This window comes from Melopsittacus undulatus, chromosome 21 (assembly GCF_012275295.1).
Source record: "Melopsittacus undulatus isolate bMelUnd1 chromosome 21, bMelUnd1.mat.Z, whole genome shotgun sequence".
NCBI classification, from domain to species: domain Eukaryota; kingdom Metazoa; phylum Chordata; class Aves; order Psittaciformes; family Psittaculidae; genus Melopsittacus; species Melopsittacus undulatus.
This window is the reverse complement of record NC_047547.1, coordinates 1,184,934-1,206,485: the sequence shown is the minus strand read 5'-3', so window position 1 is coordinate 1,206,485 and position 21,552 is coordinate 1,184,934. Positions and strand designations below refer to the sequence as shown.

General features: G+C 55.1%; 1 protein-coding gene across 5 annotated transcripts in view; it reads right to left on the bottom strand.

The window, feature by feature from the left end:
* The window catches only part of HDAC7 (histone deacetylase 7), a 68,154-nt gene that overhangs the window by 33,144 nt on the left and 13,458 nt on the right, over positions 1-21,552 (bottom strand). Inside the window, exon 1 of one of the 5 annotated variants that reach the window (XM_034071463.1) lies at positions 15,917-16,011. The exons of 1 other annotated variant lie outside the window; for it this stretch is intronic. Coding sequence is in view for 1 of the 4 variants with exons in the window: in XM_034071459.1 (XP_033927350.1) it covers positions 8,093-8,183 (91 nt within the window). In the remaining 3 variants the exon portion in view is untranslated. Of the gene's footprint in view, positions 1-4,880; positions 4,900-8,092; positions 8,535-10,248; positions 10,296-15,916; positions 16,012-21,552 lie in introns of those variants that run through there. 3 more of the 5 variants (XM_034071466.1, XM_034071459.1, XM_034071467.1) reach the window with 3 other exon arrangements.

Here is a 21,552-nt window from a genome sequence, read left to right as displayed (position 1 = left end):
GCAGAAGAGCGAGTGAACCTCCACCCAAGCAGCACAGTTACTCATGAGCCAGCCAGACCCAACAAGCCATCCAGCCCCGACAGCAAGGTCCCACCGAGGGAAAGAAACCCAAAAGTGCTCCCAGTTCCTTGATCCTGACAGCTCTTTCAAGGGTTCGTCATCGTCACTGGTACAAACCCACACCTCAAAACACAAACACAAAAGGCAGCCAGTAAAACACAGAGTGAACCACAACCGAGACTGGGAGATCTTTGCCAGGGAAGGAGCAGACTCCAGACGCGTCTCCAGGGCCTCCCTTCTGCTGTGATCTGACACCAGAAGAGATCAGATGTGGCATTACAAGACTGCTCACAGAAGATGGACGGGGCCAACACAGAAACCACAAGCTAACCTCTGCTTCCAGCACAGCATGGTTGTGGTCCATCAGCCAAAGGAGCTGATGCTCTGAGTCTCCTCTGCTGAGATAAGCAGCCTGAGCTTCATCATCGTCAATCCCTGCAAGGCACATCCTACCTTTTGGTAGTTCTGAGTCTGAAGTAGGCAGCACAGTGCTAGCCCCAGCATTAAGATCACTCAAGAGTCATGAATTACAGAGGTGATGGCATCTCCTTACTCCTGCTTGACCCTTCTTAGCCTCACTCAAGAAGCACAGACCCAGTGGAGCCTTCAACCCTGCTCACAGCCACCACAGCACTGCCCGAGCAGGACCAGCATCATCTCCCTGCTCACAGCTCAGCTCCTGCTCGTGGATGCGGATGCTGTTGATCCACAAGTCAAACCTCAGCACAGCATTCCTCAAGCTGCTCTTCAGCCCACAACTGGGGATGCACTGGAGCAAGCCCTCTCGGTGAGACATGGAACCACCGCCCCTGCTTGGTTAGAACCAAGTCTTTAATCAGAGTAACTATGGGGTGACTGGAGCATCACCAAGAGCCCCTCCAGTTATCATGGTATGAGGGTCTCTTTCTGCACTGCCTTTACCTGTGACTGTTGAGCATCTCCAAACCACATCAGAGATGAGCAGAGGGGCTCCTTCGGGTTGTCCATAAACTGCAGTTGCGCACTCGCACTGTTGCATTTCACAAGTCTCACACTGTAATAGCTGTTGGCCTGTGTCCTGCTTAAACCACAGCAGCCTGTTGGTTCCCCTGCTCCTGAAACAGCACAACTTGCACCAAAACATGGTTTTACATGGCCTTCATTGTTGGTTTGCCATTAAACTTCAGCTCGGAGATACTGCAGGATGTGCTGGGAGGTGGCTGCAGCAGCACACACAGGGCTGAACGTCACCACAACTCCCCCTTATCTCAGCTGGGATTATGGGATGATGCCCTAAAGATTTCCCAGCCAGTCCTGAAAACTCTGGAGTCTGGCTCCAGGGAAAGATCCGAATCCAGCAGCTCCAGCTGGGATGCAGCTGCCAGCATCGACACTTCAGTGCAGGTGGCTGAGCTGGCTGCAGAGACACCAGCAGTAATCCCCTCATGGACATCCCAAATGGTCTTAAACCCAGTTCATGCTGCTCCTGAGAGTCAAGTGGAACCCAACCAACCTCCCTTCACAAATACAAGTTGAAACCCCTCATGAAGCATTCCCAGTGCAATGGTTTCATGTGGGACCATTTCACAACTTCCTCAAGATACAAGGAGCCTAACAAAACCCCTCCTGAAGCTTAAAGGAGCTTTCTAAAGCTCTGTGCTGCACATGAAGGTTACCAGAGAGCTATTGGAAAAGGAAATCCCCAGCTTGAAGATGACAGCATCCTCCAGGCACACAAATCCTGGGGTCTAACAGCACTTTGGGGGCTGAGCAGAAAGATGCTCTGAGCATCTCTGAAAGCTGCAGCCAGTTGAAGCTGCAGATGACACCAAACTCCTCCTGTTCTGCATCCCTGAGCATCCCATCTGGGGGCACCGCACATGATTTTCTAGGACACAAACCAGGTCCAGTGCTGGTGTGGGGGGTGCTGAGCACCCACCTGGCTCTGCTGGGCACCCTGGGAGGACAGGCACAGCCGCACGATGGCTGTTTGCTAGTGCAGGACTCGGGTGTTTGCCTTCCTGGGTGTTTATCTCCGGGCTGTGTCTGCACACAAACTTATCTCTGAGGGGAAGGGTGCGCTGCTCCTGCACACACTGTTATCCCGAGGGATGTGGGACTTCCTCCAAGGTGAATGCTGTGTGGACAAGCTCACCTGCAGGCCCACAGCTTGGTACCGGCGCTGGGCTCAGCTCCTCTTGTCCCTCCTGCTCCTGTCCCCAGCTCAGCCCAGTCCCTTTTGCACCAGCCAAGGGGGTGGCACTGAGAAATGCAGCAGTTTTGGAAGAGAGAAGGAGACAAAGGAAGGGCAGAGCAGGGAGAATGGAAGGAGGAGGACTCCTAACAGAGGAGCACTGATCCCATCTGGACCTGTTTGGGGTCTCCCCACAACCTCTCTTCACACAATGACCTCAGGAAGAGACTGATTTCTATATAAACACCTCAGCTCCCACCATCTCCCCCAGCTCTCCAAGGCACAACTCAGCCATTCCTGATGTTCATCCAACGTGGTGGCCAAACCCTCCCAGCACCTCCTCACCACTGGACCTGTCCTGGTGCAGAGGGGAGGTTTACCTGCTGCAGTCCAAAGCCATCACCAACAAACAAGTTGCCCTCACATCACCTCAGCATCATTTGGAAACCTCCATTTCAGTCTCCTGTGTGCGCTTCATGGGATCCAGCCCTACCAGATATGCTCTGTGGCCCCCCCAGTACCCCTCTATCACCCCATGCCTTTCCCAGTCACCCAGAACAAGCTCTGCTGGAGGCTCCTGCAGCACAGCGGGGTGAAGGATCACTCCAAGCTTCCCAGACAGTGCTCTCAGTGCCCAGGGATGCTTTTATTCCAAGACCAGGATACTGAGTCATGGGCAGCCCCCCCCACAGCCTGCCCTTGACCAGGCTGCTGGGGTGTGTGTTAGTGCTTGTCTTACCCAAGCTCCATCTCCAGGCTCCCTGGGCACACTCGACCCTCTCCCTGGGCACTGAACCTGCTGGCAAGAGGACACTGGGAAGCTCCTCTGGAATGGCTCCTGAGCTCTCTATTCATTGCCTCAGATCTACCTGGTCCCCTCGGATTTGCCCAAGAGCTCCTGGCCTCTTGCCATCCCCAAGCTCAGCTGTGGGAAACCTCAGCTCTGGAAACTCTGCACTGAGTGATGCAACGTGGGAGACATTCGGCATCCAAAGCTGTTTTGAAGGGGGCGAGTTGGATTCAGCAGCCTGGTTTAGGAACTGACCCTTGATGCAGATGCAGGCTCCAGGAGCTGTAACCCTACCTCCCTTCCTCTCCCTCCCCCTCAACCCCGGTCCCTTTGCTCACCCGGTTCCTGCAGTTCCTGGCCCTGGGCTCCGATGCGTTGCACAGCTTCCTCCGCCACCATCTGGGCTCCATTTAGGGGAGCTGATGTTTTTCACAGGGCTGTAATCTAAACTTTGGGATGGAGTTTACATCTCGCATACCAGCGTCTCCCCACTGAGCCTGGCCACGCAGGACGGGCAGCACAGCGGCCACTGGGAATGGGGCTGGAAATCAGGGATCCCTGTGCTCAAATCACCTCTAGATCCTATAGCAAGGCACTGACCCTGCCATGGAGAGCCCAACAAGCTGGGAATCAGGTCAGCATCCCATGGGAGCCCAGGGAGGCGGCAGATGGGAGTCAAAGCCCTAAATCAGGGTTATCCTGGCTCCATCTCTAGCAGCAGGAAATTCTCCTGATTTTTTGGCCTTAAAGCCTACCCTTATCTCTATGCAGACACTGCAGAGCCTTTGAGAAGGGTCAGATCCTGCAGGCAGTGATAGAGGTTGCTCTTTGGAGTGGGGCTTCCTTTGAGGAGGCAGGGAACGGTCACCAAAAGCCATTGGGAGCAGGTGAGCATCCAGCAGAGCATCACAAGCCTCCCACTGCTCTGCCTGACCTGCTCTTGCTGCAGCCTGTACCACTGAGGTGAAACACGTTGGATGCTTCAGGCAGCAAGAATGGTGCCCCCAGGAGCACTCCAGTGCACCCAGTTAGACTGGGCTACTACCAGACTGCTCTCCATCCTTGTGGGCTCCTGCTCCAGTGTGTATTAACCAGGCATCACAATGCACAAAGAGGCTTTAGCATGGAGCTGCTCAGAGCTCTCCTTCCCCACACCATCAGCATCTCCTATCTCATAGAATGGTTTGGATTGGAAAGGACCTTCAAGTTCATCCAATTCCAACCCCCTGCCACAGGCAGGGACACCTCATATCCACCGATGGCAGAGCCAACCAGGATGATGGACCCAACACAGCTCCACAGGGTTCCTGACCCAGCTCCAAGCAGGCAACAACCCCCCCCATGGGATGCCAGAGCAGCAAACCAATGGGGACAGCACCCAGAGCACCCAGGCTGCGTGCAGGGCCCCACCATGGAAGTGCACATGGAAGAAAAGGCAGCTGAAAAGCCAGACAGCACAGGCAAGGTGCTGCATCCGCACAGGGCTGGCAGACAGCTCCTCCACCAGCTCTCCAGACAGCAGTTATTTATGGCCAGGCACAGCACCACCCTGCAGCCAACCCGCTCTGCCAAGGGGCACAACAGCATCTGCAGGAGCTCTGAGCCGGGCTCTAGGGCTGCTCCGAGCACTGGGAGCACTGGTACAGCAGCCCCCCAGCCCCAGCATGTCTGCAGCAGCCGAGCCGTCCTCCAGCCGCATGCAGAGGGATGGCTCTGCTCTCCTGCTGGGCTCCATCCCAGCGCTCCCCCAGGCTCAGCCAAACCCCAAAACTAATGTTTTTGTACTCGGACTTTTGAGGCAGGATTTAGTCATTTGTGGACACGAGGGCTTGGCAGGACTGCGCTGCCTCCACTTACCTACTCCAGTGAGCGCCTGTTTACCATGGCAATGGAAGGAGAGAGAGAAGATCTGTGATTGAATCCAGGGGATTTGGTCCTGCTCCCTTTATGCAGCTGATGAGGAAGGGTGGGGGACACACACTCAGCATCCGTGCAGGCCCATTATGGCCAGGGATGGACCCACCACACAGGACAAGGCGCTGCAATACAAAGCACCTCCGACAGCTCCGCAATGAGCTGCTTGGATAAAGCCTGCAGGGACTTTTGCCCCGTCTGTGGCTAATGGCTAAAGAATCAGCTGCAGCAGAGGAGCCAAACCCTCTGTGAGTACACTTGCTTTAAAGAGGCAGAGTGGCTGAGAGCTGCTCTGTCATACTAGAAAAGCAGGTTCCAGCCCCAGCTTTGGAAGGCTTGTACAAGCCCTGTTTGCTCACTGGGGCACTCAGAGTCTGCCTCACATGGGCAGAGACCAGAAGTCAAGCAGTAATCGGGACAGGGTGGCAAGAAGCTGAGGGCATCCATGGATTTGGCCCCAAACTGCCCCAGCCAAGTGCCTTGGCCATAAGAGCAAACCCAGCTCCAGGCAGGCACCAAGAAGGCAGGAGAAGACCTTGCTGACAACTCATGATCCACCATACACACCACAAGAGCTACAAGCCCAGCTCTGAGCAGCCTCTGGATCTCCTATAGAGGAGTCCAAGTGCTAAGCCTGCTTGCATTCAGGAGCCAGGGTCTGCTTTAATCCCCTGATTCTTGTTAGCGAGTCAACAGCAAGGTTTGCCCATGCTACCATGCGAAGAATAGATCATCTTCACCTCTCAATGCCTGGCCCACCAGCAAGGATGGACTTTGGTCTTGTGAGTGTGTCCTCAATGCCTTACAGCACCAAATCCCTTTCTTGGTCTCAACACACAGCCTCGGGTGTGGGATGAGACAAACCTGGAAGGCAGCTTAGGAACGCATGGAGGAAGCTCCACCAACACCTCCAGTCTGCAGGAGCGCAGAGCATCCCAACCACAGAGCCCAAACCTGGGCTCATGGGCAGGATCTGCAGCACGCATCCTCTGGAGAACTGGAATAAAGGGGAACTGCAAGAGGCTCTGAGGGGTTTCCCATCACTGCATCCCATGCCTAAGCCTGCTGCTGGCTCCGATGAGCTCTGAGGACCAGGGGACAGGAGCAGCACACCAGCACTGCCTCCAAAGCACTGAACACAGCAGATCTGTGGGGGAGCTCTTTGTTATGGTTAGGCTGGTTGTCCAAAGAGGATAACCAGAGTCTAAGCTAAAGCACCAAAGATGAGGATGGGGAGAGAGGGGAGAGAAAACTGCCCCATTCATCCCAGCAAAACACAGCCCCTGGTGCGACTCCTGCCCTAGTGTCAGGTGGAAACTTCTCCTGCACGAGCCCAAAGCTTATCTGCTGCTCCCCTCCCTTCTCCCACATTTCTGCTCTGAAACCAACCCATGCTGCTTATCTACAGACCCTGCCCTTGGACCAGCAGAGCCACACCAGGGCTCCTGCAGGGCTGCCACTCCACTGTGTCCCTTTGCTTAAGGGGATGGCAGCAGCTCGCTGCTCAAACACTGCCTTCAAAGCTTGTCCACTACATGGACACCCCCACCCCATGATGTGCTTCCCACCACGATGCTCTACAGCCAGAATATGTGCTTTCATATGATGATCAAACCCCTCACAGCATCCCAACGGCTCTGCTCCCAAGGAACAAGGGATGGGACAAGAGGAACCGGCCTCAAGCTGCACCAGGGCAGGTTTAGATGGAGCTGAGGAACAATTCCTGCCCCACAGGGTGCTCAGGCATTGGAACAGGCTGCCCAGGGCAGGGCTGGCATCACCATCCCTGCAAGTGTTCACACCCCCTCAGTACCATGGGGTAGTGGTGGCCTTGGCAGGGCTGGGAATGGTTGGACTTAATGGACTTGAAGGTCTTTTCCAACCTGGTTGCTTCCAGGATTCCAAAAGCTGAATTTCCTCAGGAACCTCTAAGCAAAGCTGGTGCAGACCAAGCCTTCAAGGAAAGGGAGTTATTCCAGAGCTGTGCTTTGGAACCAAGCCTGGGCTAGAGCTCTGCAAGGCACCCACAGGAGTTCAGTGGGGCAGTGCAGGGATCAGCAGCACAAACCCATTCAGCCCAGGCCATGGCAGGAGCAGTTTCTGCCCAAGGAGCCCCTGTGCCCTCCAGGCAGGCTCCGTGCAGAGGCTGCACAGCTGTCCTGAGTTTGAAAGACAGCTCAGGCTCAACTGCTTCCTTCAGTGTAAGCCTTGACTCGCTCTTGCTTACCCAAAAGGAGCCAGCAGCTGCTCAGGCGAAAGCTGGGCTGGCTCCCAAGCGCAGACAAAGGCTCTGGGTTTAAGGAGGAACTGATTGTTCAAGAAGCAATCCTAGAAGAGGGAGGGAGCTCAGCGAGGGAGGAAGAGGAAGCCAGAGAGCACCTAAAAATAACCCTCAAAAAGCAGCCAGGCCCAGGACAAAGGCCTCGTCCGCACGTGACCGGTACCCGCAGCGTAGGCAGGATGCGAGCTCCGTACACAACACTCCCTCCCCAGCAACCCCACGTCCCAAGCAGCCCCGCAGCACACAGCAAAAGCCACGGCCAGCACCTTTTGTCCTCAGGATGGGCTTGTTCCTGCTGTGCCATAAATCCCTGAGGTGCAGGATGATGCTCCTACCCATATCCTAATGCCAGAGTGCTGTGCCCTGATCCACTCTGGGGCTGAAACCCACCTAACACAAGCACAACTTCAACAATAGTTTGCAAAGGAGTCTGGAAAACTCCCAAAACACACTCAAAATAGCTAAGTCCTGGTGAAGGACTCAGAGATGCTTCTGCATCCATCCAGGCAGCACCTTCAGCAGATCCGAGCAAGAGCTGGTGGGTAAATGGGGAGTTGGCAGTGAAACAGCCAGAAAAGGCAGAGAGGGAACAGATGAGCCTGTCCTGCGTGTGCTGGTGCAACTGGGACTGAAGCTGTTTGCTCCCCTCCTGTGGCTACAAGGCTTCAGACAGCTCCAGAGCAGGGACTCTGCATACAGGCGATCTAAACCTGCCCCAGTGGTACCTGCATCCACCAGGCACAGGTCAGAGCTGCAGTTCAAGCCCACGCACAAACCACTGTCTGTGGACAGAAGGATGCTCCCCCGGAGCCACCCAAGGAATCACAGCCATGCAAAGGAGGAAAAGTCCCTGCGGGATGGGAAAGGCACTTACAGGATGGGCTGAACATCAGCACTGCAGCAGGTACCTTCCGCCTCGGTGCAACACCAGCCAGTTCTGCTCCCGGGAAGCCACCGCTCCGCATCCCACATTCACTTCTGCTTCACTCCTGCCATGCAGGCACGCATCTGACCATCGGTGCAGCAGTAAGGGGCATCTGATAAGGCTGCTCTCTGACAAGGCTGCTCCTAGATGGGGCAGATGCAAGAGGCCACTGAGCAGCCTCTCACGTCCTGAGTCATCCCGGCTCCTCCGGAGTTAATCCCAGCTCCAGCAACTCCTATTTCATCCTCACATCCATGCGGCTCTCTCTTTGAACCCGTGAGTGTGAGGCTGCTGAGTCGGGCTCTGCCCAAACTGTCCCTTCAAAGCTGCCGTGCAACACAGGCAGAACTCCTGCATGACTTAGGGTTGAGTCTTTACCCTACGGTCCTTGAACTCATGACTACTGAGGAAGGCGGCTTGCTCAGCTAACCAGCAAGCTAAGAATAGAGACCTTGAAGTGAAACCTACTGGGATTGGCAGCTATTTTGAGTGCACTCAGCCGGCGAGGGAGCGTGACATAAGAGGATATAAAGAGGAAACTGCACAACAACTCTCACCTCACCACGAAAGATTGGGGCAACAGAAGGTAGAGCCACTGTGTGTGCTTTTGAGGCAGAGCAAACGCTGTGAGGAATCCTCCAGGCCATCCCCATGATGTTTTGCCAGCTCATTCATCAAATCCAAAGCCACAGCATCTATGTTTGGAGCAGGCAGGTTGTCTTGGGCCCAGCAGCAGCATCTCCAGGACCATCTGAACTGCACAACCAGAGCCCAAGGTGCAGCAGCTCAGTGTGGCCATCACTTCTCCCTACATGGGAGCAGAACATGTGGAGCAGAACGTGTTGCCACAGGTTCAACCTGCCCAGGCACCTCCATAGAGCTCCGTGCCAGAGAGCCTGCCTCAAAGGGAGCCAACACAGCCAAAGCAACCAAAGCACCCCCAAACCCCAAACCTTGGCTGTGCTTTCTAACCTCAAGCAGACCCTCGCAGCTCTTCAGCCTTAGAAGTGATTGTGTCCAGTCACCAGATGGGTTTAGGAAAGGTCTGGTCTTGGTTAGCAGCCAACATTAAGATTAATATAGGGAAATCTAAATCTTGGAGCGTGGTTGATTTCAACCCTTGGATACTGAGAAAACAAACATACAAGCCATGGTTTCCAGAAGTCAAACCCACCATCTGAAACCAGTCCCTGCAGCAGTTCTCTGCTGGGTCATAGCATGTCCATCCCATCATTTGAATACAGTATATCCTCAAACCCAAGAACTGTCTTTTCCACTGGTTGCTGGACAGGAGGATGTCCTAAGCAGGGATTGAGAGTCCACAGCACTAAGCAACTGAATTCCCCACAGCCACCAGCTTTGTCTGATACAAAACCATCCACAGAGCATCAAGGGACCAGGGCACCTCCACTTCCAGTCATCACCCAGACACCAACTGCTTATTAAGGCCTCTGTATTAACCCCCAGTTTCAGAGGCTGACCACACTGAATGAAGATCACAAGCCACACATCTGCTTCATGCTGCAGTTCAATTCAAAGCGGCGTGAGGCAGCGCTGCTGGTCCTGCCTGCCCCATGCCACAGGGACCCACACCAAACCCAGCCTCCCTGGGCTGTCCCTCTGCATGGGGAACCCCTTTCCTGAGCCACTGCCACCTCTGCTGTGTTCTGCAGTTGTGCTGTGGGGATGGAAGTGCCACCGAGGATGAGGAGGATCCAGCGCATCCAGGTGCTCCACGGTCTGCCCTCCACATCCCTGCAACAGCAAGGAGCCATGTGCTGGTCCCTGCCACAACCCTGGGACAGGAGCCAGAGGGCCAAGCCCACATGGATGGCACAAAGGACATGTGGGAATGTGATTCCCGTCTCAGATAGAGCCTCTCTGCTGCGAATATTCCCACCCTGCAGCCACTGGGAGGTAACACTGGAAAGCAGCCGCTTTCCCCAGCCTCTGAAGTGTTGCTGAAGGCAGCAGACATGAAGAAAAGAGTCTATGGCAGGAAGAGTCTCTTTTCACTCAGTAGTTGAACCCCGGGGCTACGTATGGAAACCTCCTCTGCAACTTCAGTGCATCAAGCCCTGAGCAAACCTGGAGGATTTACATACCCTTGAAGTTGAAGGTACTCCCAAAGGCAGAAATTCCCAGAGCAACCCTCCCGTTGTGCTGGCTTCAGGGACTGCAGGATGCTCTCCATGTTTTCTGTGCTGCCCTAGGCTTTGCTCTTACACAACAGCAGCATTTGGAACAGCAGCCTCAGCATCAGCACTGCTTTCCCCTCCCTTGCGTAAGAGATCCTCCTTCCGGGAAGGCTCAAGAACATCCCCAGGAGAACTGCTCCCAGTGGGATGTCCTAACTCCTTCCTGCAGCATCAGCGAAGCCACTTCTCCCTGCAGGCTGCCTCCATGCCCTTCTTCCACCCGCTGTGGAAGGTGAATTCCAAGGCACTTCCAGGACCACAGGATGCTCCAGAGGTTCCCTGGACACGTTGCTCCATGACCCACGTGAGAGGCTGATATCCTTCAGGCTACAACTGGAACACAAAATGGATCAGGACACCTTCCTATGTCATTTCACACTCCTTGCAGAGGGGGAATTGCAGGAGAACTGGGTCTACTCAAATAAAAGGTGGAGAAATGGAACAAAAGAGGCAAAGAAGGAGACAAGTGGGAAAGCAGATGGACGAGAAGTCCAGGATCACCTAACGTGACCCAGTGAATCAGTACAGATGAGAGCAATCCTGTCAAGTAACCTAAATGCCCCAGGAAGTCCTACCTGCTTATTTCATCTCCATAACATCAAATGAGTCATTGCTAAAATAAGCAAAGGTCTGGGTCTTGGTGTGAGGGATTACTTCAGAGCAGCAGTGCTTTTTGGATCCTGCATTACACACCACGATGCACAAACAGACCAATAAAAGCAATCAGCTTTCAGTGCCAGAAGCTTGGAGCCACACAGGGTAGGCAGTGACTCCTGCTCCTGTCCCACTCATGGACACTGGAGGATGCTCCAGGCAGGCACCACTGCTGGGGACACATGGAAAACATCTCCATTGAGAGAAATGAGTCTCTTCTGGGGATGAATATGAGATACCCTCAGCATCCAGCTCCTTCCCCAGCTATTTACCTCCATCCTGAAAGGAGAAGGTAGTGAGGTGGGGTGGATCTGCTCCCAAGACACAAGGATGGGACAAGAGGAAACGGCCTCAAGCTGCACCAGGGCAGGTTTAGATGGAGCTGAGGAACAATTCCTGCCCCAAAGGATGCTCAGGCATTGGAACAGGCTGCCCAGGGCAGGGCTGGCATCACCATCCCTGCAAGTGTTCTCACACCCTCAGTGCCATGGGTTAGGGGTGGCCTTGGCAGTGCTGGGAATGGTTGGACTGGATGAGCTTAAAGGTCTTTTCCAACTTGGTTCACTCTATGATCCTGCTATTCCCTGCCTTTAGCACCCACCTCTCCAGCACGGAGCCTCTGTCCCCCTGAGCACACGTGGTCATTCATTCACAGTGGCACAGGGAGGCCATGGGGTGAGGGTGACTGTTCCAGACCAGCAGCAGCTCTTGTTTTGCACTGATGTGAGCAGTATTTGGATCCAACTGTGCAATGCAACCCTGTGGAAGAGCTAATTCCCCTGCTGGCACTGCTCCTGGATACAAACCCCTCGTGGGATGAAGCCCAAAGTATCCACCCATGGGGGAGCAGTGTAGTTTGTTGCTGTGCTGAGGTGCAAAGAGCAAGCTAGCCAGACACTGGGGAACACTGCAGCCTCAGGGACACCTGCATAATTCTTGTATTGACAATAACACCAACAGAACAAGAGCATCATCCACCACTCTTAGCCTTGAACATGGACTGAGCTTCTAGGATGAAGGGTGTGATGTGTTAAAGCATCAGAGTGTAAGAGATGGCCAGGCTGGACAGGGCTTGGAGCAGCTGCTCCAGTGGAAGGGGTCCCTGCCCTTGGAACTGGATGAGCTTTAAGGTCCCTTCAACTCAAACCATTCCATGATTCTATCTCACTCCAGCCCTTCCATCTCCGTGTCTCCACTTCGGACATTCCCTCCTTGCTGAGGACCTCTCTGTGTGACAGCACTGCACTGACTCAGTGCTCTTTCCTCAGCATCCTCAGGTATTGCCCAACAGGGATCACAGAGACACGGACACACGGCACTCACTGCAACTCTGCCACCTCATCGACTCACTTATGGGCCCTTGTGCATCATGCTGAGCATTCACCGCCCTCAGCCCCACTGTGCCAAGGGCTGATGTGCCCTGGCACAAATCCCTCCTCCAAGGTGAGGCTGGGGAACTTCCAACGTCAGTTCAAGAAGCACTTGGGCTCCATTTGCTATTTATAGTTGGACAACTGGGACAATGCCACCCAAGCATAGCAGCTTCGCTTGCTCTGGCTAAACTCAAAGCCAGACGACTGAATCCTGCACAACACACAGCAGCCTAAATTCAGCACACATTCATTCGGTGTTAGCAACTGCTGCTATATCTGGAAGACAGTTTCAAGAGAAGGCAGAGAGAAAACAAATCCTTTGTCTGCATTCTGCAGGACAGAGCTGCTCTCCTCAACTTCACCAGTTCTCCTGCTAACAAGTTAATATTAACAGCATTAGTAACTCACACTGCAACCCCATCACCCTCTGGATGCCTCCAGAGCTCTTGAAAGCCTCATGACTCCATCCCATCATGCAGCAAAGGTCCCAGCTCAGACCTCCTGTGACTGACAGAGGTGTCCCCAACATACTCTGGGCCCAGCCCTGCTCTTTGGGTAAGGCAGTTGAGCCTGCAGACCAGCAACAAACCCCATGTGTAGCAGCACCAGCAAAGGCAGGAGAACAGCAGAGCCATGCAGTGAGGTGCAGGCAGGAGGGGCTGGCAGTGCTTTTAGGGCAGCCAGGGCAGCAGATGAGAGCCCATGCAGGGCTCTCAAAGCCTCGGTCACAGAGCACTGCTCAAGTCTGCCACCAGCCCACCCAGCTGCAAGCAGCCTGTTCAAGCTCAGCCTAGCCAGGACACGCTCCTCTGGCTCCTCTGTCATCTCCCCCCTGTTACCAACGTCACACAAGTCAGCAGAGAAGCTGCTCGTAGGAAGCTGGCAAAGCCTGGAGTGGGGACGGCCACATTCCTGCCTTCAGGGAGCATAGCAAGGGGATGAGACGCAGGCATCGGGAAGGACTCAGCAGCTCAGACTGACTCACATCCCATCCCTCTGCACAAGAGAGGAGCTACGGGGCTGGAAGGAGGTCAGAAGGGAAGAAATCAGAGCAGACACTGAGGTCCTGATGGCTGAATCGAGACTGAAGAGGAGACCCACAGCCCTCCTCTATGAGAGGCAGGCAGCGGGGCTGACGGAGCAGTGCCAACACACTTGTTTGTTTTCTCCCCTCCCCAAGGCTCCAGCTGTTCCCAACACGGAGCAGGATCTCACAGGCACCCTGGGAAAGCACTGGAACCATTATGGTCCTGTGTTTGAACAGGAAAAGGCCTGAATATCTGAGCCACAGACTCCAGAAACACCATTTTCCATCATTTTTCTCCAGCAGTTTCTAAATGGCCAGGGGCTTTGCAGCATGGGTTTCCACATCCCAAAAGCTGCTCCTATCCCAGGCTCCCACACTGGGAGAACTGTTTGGCTTAAGCCATGTATCCCAAAGCCATTGGAGTGGCCACTCACATCCCTAGGTATCAAAAGTCCTTAGCAACCAAGCTCTGCTCCCAGCACCAGGTATAACCTGGATCTTCAGAGCCCAGTGAAGGGTGACCACAGAACCCAGGATTCCCCATCTCTGCCAGAGGCACTGGGCAATTCCAGACCCCAAAATCTCCTGAGGACACCAAGTTTATCATGTTTCCATCCAGATACATCACCGGTCGCACTGAAAGAGCTCTACCCGATGAAAGTCATGGGACCCAGCACCAAGCCAGAGCAGGAGCCTCTCCCTGCCCTGGGGACATTCCAGCCTGAGCTTCAGCAGGATCCAACAAAGCCACTTAAACTGCAGGGAAAGCCACACTCACCTGCACCCATCCACACTCACCTCCATCCTCCTCTGCTGTCCCAGGACAAGACAGACACTCACAGACAGCCCTGACACTGTGACTCGGCCATTCCCAAATGGCATGTCCAGAAGGTTCAGGACCATTCAGGACAGGGCTAACCTCATTGCCATCCCACCCTCTTACGCCTGTCGAGCTTCCAGCCTCGCTGCAAGTGCTTCTGCTGCCATTTTGATGCTCCCACTTCCTGCTCACATCAGGCAGCTGAGTAGGAAGTGCTGAAATCCTCTGATCCCCACTGCAAACCAGGAAGCATCAGTGATCTCCTGAGAATGGATCCCATTTCCAGGCTGAAATCCCTGCAAACACCTGGTCAGGGGTATGGCATCCAGACCCCACAGCACAGGGCCCACCCTCCCCATCCTGCTGGTGTGAAACCCAGAGCAGGAGCCACTTACAGAGCATCCAGGTGGGCAAAACCAGCCCAAATCCTCAGGCGTTGCCTTCCTCTCCCATGACAAGCCTCTCCCGCACACCCACCACTGAGCCGGGCCCAGCGCATCTCAACACCGCCTCTGCAAGAGCCTCCCAACATCCCATTACTCAGCAGAGCCTCCCGACACGGCCAAACCCTGGATAATACCTTTCCCATGGAAAAGGGTTGGGGGAAGATCTGCTTTCTGGGATCCTGGATGCCTCACAGAGCTGGGGGCTGCTTTGGCTCCATGTCTGGTCTCTCTTCGGGGTACTGGGGGTATTGAGAGCTCCTCACATCCTGTCCCAGCACAGGGATCCGGAGGGAAAGGGGGATTTTCAATACAGCCAAGGAGGAGGCAGCCCAGCAGAGCTGCTGCTGTCGCTCCTCTGCCCCTAAAGCTTTGCTGCCTGCAGAAGGGAAAGGTGATCAAAGCATCCCAGCAATCAACAGGCTTGGGCTGAGCTCAGCTAAACCCATGCAAGGTGGGTGCAGGTCTGCAGGCATCACCCAGCCCCATGAGCCTGAAGCTCTGGAAGCCACCGTCACCCAGTGCTACCCCAGCACCGGCCCAGGCTCTCTGCTCTGGGCAGGACATGCACTGTGGTGTTCTATATAGCCCAGCACGGGAGTGACAGCACTGCCAGCACCTCAGCATCGATATGGGGTGTACCACCTCCTGCACCTCAACATCGATATGGGGTGCACCACCTCTTGCACCTCAGCATCGATATGGGGTGCACCACCTCTTGCACCTCAACAATGATATGGGGTGCACCAGCACCTGCACCTCAGCATCAATATGGGGTGCACCACCTCCTGCACCTCAGCATCAATATGGGGTGCATCACCTTCTGCACCTCAACATCGATATGGGGTGCACCAGCACCTGCACCTCAGCATCAATATGGGGTGCACCAGTACCACCACCAGCACCTCAGCATCAATATGGATGCACCAGCACCACCACCAGCACCTCAGCATCGATACCGGGCTGGCTGCAGCCCCGCCGGCACCAGGGCTCCATCAGCCGCCGGGCTCCAACAAACCCCCCCCGGGAACGGGACCCCAGCCCAGGCCGCAGGGGGGGCTCAGGGACCCCGCTGAGCGCAGGGCCCGGGTCCAGGCCGCCCCTCCCCGGGAGCCTGCCCAGCGCCAGGGCCGGGGCTGCCCCGGGGGTGTGCGGGGAACGGGGCCGGGCCTGGCCCCGGGGTCCCGGCCCTGCGGAGGCCTCGAGGGTCCCGGCCCCGCACCCCCCTCCCCGCGGTGGAAGCGCCCACGGTGCCTACCTGGGGCCGGCGGCCGGGACCAAGGCGAGGCCGGAGCGGGGGGGGGAGCGACCCCGGCCGGGCCGGGCTCCGGGGGGGCCTCGGCTCCACCTGCGCCGCCGCCGCCGCACCGGAACCGGGCGGGGAGGGGAGGAGCAGACCGGGACAGGCCACGCCCCCCGGAGAGCCCCGCCCACGGCCCCGCCCCGCGCAGCCGCCGACGGCACCGCCCCCCCCGTGGGATGGGACCGGGGCTGAACCGGGGGGGGGGGAGCGGGGGGGGCACCGGGACCAGAACGGGACCGGAACCGGGATCCTGAATATGGGATCCTGAATATGGGATCCTGAACCTGGGATCCTGCACCCGGGATCCTGAACTTGGGATCCTGAACCCGGGATCCTGAACCTGAGATCCTGAACCTGGGATCCTGCACCCGGGATCCTGAACCTGGGATCCTGAACATGGGATCCTGAATATGGGATCCTGAACCTGAGATCCTGAACCCTGGATCCTGAACATGGGATCCTGATCCTGGGATCCTGAACCCGGGATCCTGAACCTGAGATCCTGAACCCGGGATCCTGAACATGGGATCCTAAATATGGGATCCTGAACCCGGGATCCTGAACATGGGATCCTGAACCTGGGATCCTGAACCCTGGATCCTGAACCTGGGATCCTGAACCTGAGATCCTGAACCCGGGATCCTGAACATGGGATCCTGAACTTGGGATCCTGGGATCCTGAACATGGGATCCTGCACCCGGGATCCTGAATATGGGATCCTGAACCCGGGATCCTGAACCCAGGATCCTGAACCTGGGATCCTGAACCCGGGATCCTGAACCTGGGATCCTGAACCTGGGATCCTGCACCTGGGATCCTGAACCCGGGATCCTGCACAGATTTATCCCTTTTCCCCTCTTTCTTCCCTTCTGAGATAGAACTGGGGATGCTTGGGAAGGTTTGAGGCCATCCCAACAAGCAGGTGGGCAAGATGCTAACTCAGGTACTTGATGCCTTGCTTTACTTGCTGATGTGTGATATGGGAGCAGCAATTCCCACCCTGCATTGGAAAACACTCAGCTGGGTTGGGAGGGAGGCGCTGAGTGATGCTTTGGGAATCCAGGCACAGAGCAGTGGGATCAGTTGGGTCTTTGGGATGCATCCTGGGCACTAACATCTCTCAGGGTCTAAGCTATACAAGTGAAGGAAGAGCAGGTCCTGGCCCTGCTGATCAAGTGTTGACCCACTCATGGTGCACCTTTGGCTCTAGTTGCATCCCACTGGATGAGCTCAACATTTCAGCTTCTTGACTTTCATTCACTACACATAAATCCCCTTCAGATTTAAATGCAAAGAAGCGTGCGGACACTCTGCATAGAGGAACTCTATAATAAACCTGGTTTCTCCTTCACCAGCCCTTCTCTTGCACCGTTTTGGGTCCACCCCATGGAACCAGCTGGGACTTGGGCTCTGAGGAGCATCAGGGACCTCCCAGCAGAAGCTCTCAAGGGGCTGCCATGAGCCAACCCATTTCCCCACGAGCCCCATTCTCTGACTGTGTTTTTAACTGAACAATGAACTTGGCAGCCTGAGAGCTTTGTTTTAAATAGGCCCTTCTTGAATCAGAGCGACAAAAATACCTTCACCCTCCTGCTGCCGAGCGCGAAACCACAGCACGGGAAAGAGGAACCGAGGGCTTGAAAACACAACAGCGTTTATAGCATCCCAGAAAGGTTTGGGTTGGAAAGAACCTTAAGATCATCCAGTTCCAACCTCCTGCCACAGGCAGGGATACCTTCCACTGGAGCAGGTTGCTCCAAACCCCATCCAACCTGGCCTTGAACACTGCCAGGGATGGGGCATCCAGACCTTCTCTGGGCACCCTGTGACAGTGTCCCAGCGCCCTTAAAGGGAAAAACTTCCTTAGATCCAACCTGAACTCCCCCTGTTCCAGTCTGAACCCATCACCCCATGTCCCATCGCTCCAGTCCCTGATGCAGGTCCTTCCTCAGCATCCCTGTAGCCCCTGAGGTCTCCACGCAGCTTCCCCGCTCCAGCCCCAGTGTTCCCAGCCTGGCTCCTATGGGAGCTGCTCCAACCCCTGCGCATCCTCGTGGCCTCCCCTGGCCTCGCTCCAGCAGCTCCATGTCCTCGGGACGAGAACCAACCTGGTTCCCCCCCGCCCCTGCACCGCTCCCGGTCGGCAGCCGCTTTCCTCTGCGGCGCTCGTGGGGCTTTGGGACGGCCCCAGGAGAGACAAAAACACGGGCCTGAAAAACAGGAAAATGTGATTGTAAAACCACAACAATGGGCAGGGGAAGGGGCCGGGGCCGCACTGCCGAGCTCCGCGTTCGGAGCTGCCTCCGGCTCCGCTCCGCGCCCCCTCCCGACTCCCGGAGCCAACGCGCTTCGCCATCACCCCCGGTTTGAGCGTTCGCAGGAGGATCTGGAGGCTCTGAGGGGAGCTGATGGGGTCCTCAGGCTGAGGACACTGGGGCTGGGGCAGAGGAGCTGCGTGGAGAGCTCAGAGCAGTGTCTGAAGGGGGCACAAGGATGCTGGAGAGGGACCTGCATCAGGGACTGGAGCGATGGGACAAGGGGTGATGGGTTCAGAGTGGAACAGGGGGAGCTCAGGTTGGAGATAAGGAAGAAGAGGGTGCTGGGATGCTGGAATTGGCTCAATGGAGAAGGTTTGGATGCCCCATCCCTGGCAGTGTTCAAGGCCAGGTTGGACAAAGGGGCTTGGAGCAGCTGCTCCAGTGGAAGGGGTCCCTGCCCTGGCAGGGGTTGGAACTGGATGATCTTAAGGTCCTTTCTGACACAAACCATTCTATGCTCTCAGCTCAACTTATACAGGAGTTTCTACGTATTTCAGCCTTTTAAATACAGCTTTAAAGCAGCTCTGATCCGCCAAACACATGAAAACCCATCGCATGTCTACAACTGCTACAGTTCCTCCTTGCCTTTTTCATTAGAGGAGCTCAGGTCGAACAGTTTCACACAAAAGGGCTGTAGACGTTGATGGCTGTTTGCAAATGTCACCCCCTGAGTGCCTGGAAACTGTTTATTTCCCTTTAAAATGCCCAGAGGGTTTGTAGGCAGATAAAGAAATAATAGCCGGTAAATCTGTGTTTTCCTAAACACCAGGAGAATGAACAAAAGCTTCTGGGCACTGCTCTGAGCTGCTGGAATCATTGGCATCAGCAGCTGGAACCCCTCAATCTCCTTGGCCATCAGTCCAAATGGGACCAGAGGGTTCCCCAGCAAACAGGGCTCTGGGTGGCTCATGGGGTTTCTCCTCTCCAAGCCTTTTAGGTGCATGAAGCACATCAGGTCACAGTAAAAACGGTTGCATCTCATCTTAAAGGTCTTCCGAGGCAGTCTGAGCACAGGAAGCATCCGGCTTCAACTTAAACTTGGCAGCAACTGCTGAAAGAGAAGCAGCAGTTTCTTAACCTAGGCCAGGCAGTTGAGATTTCCCTATCAAGGTGGAAACATTGATCTGGAGGCAGCAGCTTGCCATAGGGTGGCTGATAGAAAACAACCAAACGGACCTCAGAGGGTGACTTTCCATGCACACACCAGTGACAACCCACGTGTGACATCCATGGGCAGAGCAGCTCCAAAATAACCCAGATGACTCATGCCCCGGAAAAGCAGTTTTCTTCTGCCATTGACTTTAAAGTGATGCTCAGGTGAAGGCATCTCAAGGTAGGTGAGATGAATTCATGCCTTCAGGAAAGTCCCACTGCCAGATCTATGTGCTTGGCTCCTCCAAAGCCTGACAGCCCTCTGAAGGCACAAGGATGGGCCCCAGCTCTGGCATCTGCCCTTGAAGGAGGGTGGTAAAACATCACAGGACATCAGTGAAGATTCAGAGTCCTGAGCTGTAATGAGAGGCTGAAAGCGTTGTGTGCATCCAGGGGAAGGTTATGGGATGGATGAGCCATGATCAGAGGTATTTGCAAGGGGCAATATCTCTCAGTGCAGAAGGATCTTTCCCATCCAACAGTAGAGCAAGACCCAAATGAATATAGACAGATTTCAGGGAAGATTAAGGCGCATTTAAAGGGTGATAGAACCCAGCCAGGGGCAAGGAACAGTTCAATACCTGCTTACTATGAATAAGGATGCAGAGCTCACACAAGCACTCCAGTCCCAGCACATGCACACCATGAGGCTGGACTGAGCTAGAGAGGGAGGACTCATGTGTTTTAAGGCTTCATTACAGCAACCTCATTGTCCCCTTCCTGGACAGGGTCTACCTGAAGGCTCAGTCTCCAGACATAGCAAAGCAGCCAAGCCACCAGACAAGGCGGGTCTGGAGGGGAAGGTGGGTTCCTGCCTCCCAAAAAGGCTCAGAAAGCACATCAGGAACAACGTGCTAGTAAATCTTTCCACCCAGCGAGTGATGAGCTCAGCTCCTTGGTGCTGGTTCCTCGGCCAACCCATCAGCATCGCACATGGGCGACGTGGAAAGGATTGTGTCATGCTCAGGGCTCACTGAGAGACTGGGAAAGGCAGGAGCTGGATACCCTGATGGTCAGGGAGGTGGCTGGGAGGAGGATCACAGCATAATTCAAGTGGGAAGGGGCTTCTGGAGGTCTCTACTCCAGTCTCCTGCTTGAAGCATGGAAACTGATGGGATCAGAGTAGGTTGCTTGGGGCTCAAGGAGGGAGACTGCACAGCCTATTCCAGTGCCTGTTTGTCCTCATAAGGAAGAAGATCCTCCCCATAGGCAGCCAGAACCTTTCTTACTTCAATCCATGCTCGTTGCTCCTCCGTGGCTGCAGTTACCCAAAGCATCACTACTCTGACTGAGAGCAGTCACTCTCTGCAGCATAACCTGCTCTGAGGATGAGTGTCTCACCTGCAGGACCCGAGGCTTTCGCAGTGCCACCAAGTGGACACAGCCACGTACAAAGATGCTCTTGCAGCTTGCTGGGAAGCAGAGCTCACGGTCCAGGCCAGGGAACATGAAGTGCCTGCTCCAGGATGAGCTCAGAGAGGCAAACAAACCTCTTCAGCTTTGAGCCAGGGTCCGTTCCCTCTCCAGCTCCTCTTGCTGAGAGCTGGAGGTTTCTTCTCCTTTCCTAAAGAACCATCCCCCAAAAAAGGAGCAGAAAATCCTCCCCATGCCCATTCCCATTTCAAACACACCCTGTTCTTTCCCTCCCAGCCTTTTCTGCTGCAATTGTCCATGATGGATATGAACATTTCCAATAGGAACCATCAAGCCTGAGGTTTCATGAGCACCCCTTCAGCACAGTCACCCCATTACGTGGCTGCTGCCCTCCTGTGAGCTATGAGCAGTTGTAGCCTTGTTGGCTGTTATCAGGTGCTGTTTCAACAGCATCCCATCATGTGCTGGGCTCAGTTTCCCTTAGATCTGTGTCCTCTCCCTCTCCTTTCACTATCCCCTTCAAAGCCAGGAGATGAAGTGCTTGAAACGCAGTTGTGCTACCAAGAGCAGCCATCCAAAGTCACCTCAGGTGCCTACAGATCATGAGGTGTAGCTTTAAGGGTCCCTATGCTTTTAAAGCACCAGTGTTTTGCTGTTTGTACCAGCCAGGGCACCCTGAGCATGTGCTCAGTTTCCTCTATAGGCCAGAGAACCAAAACCAATTGGGTTTAGCTGGAAATTCCCAG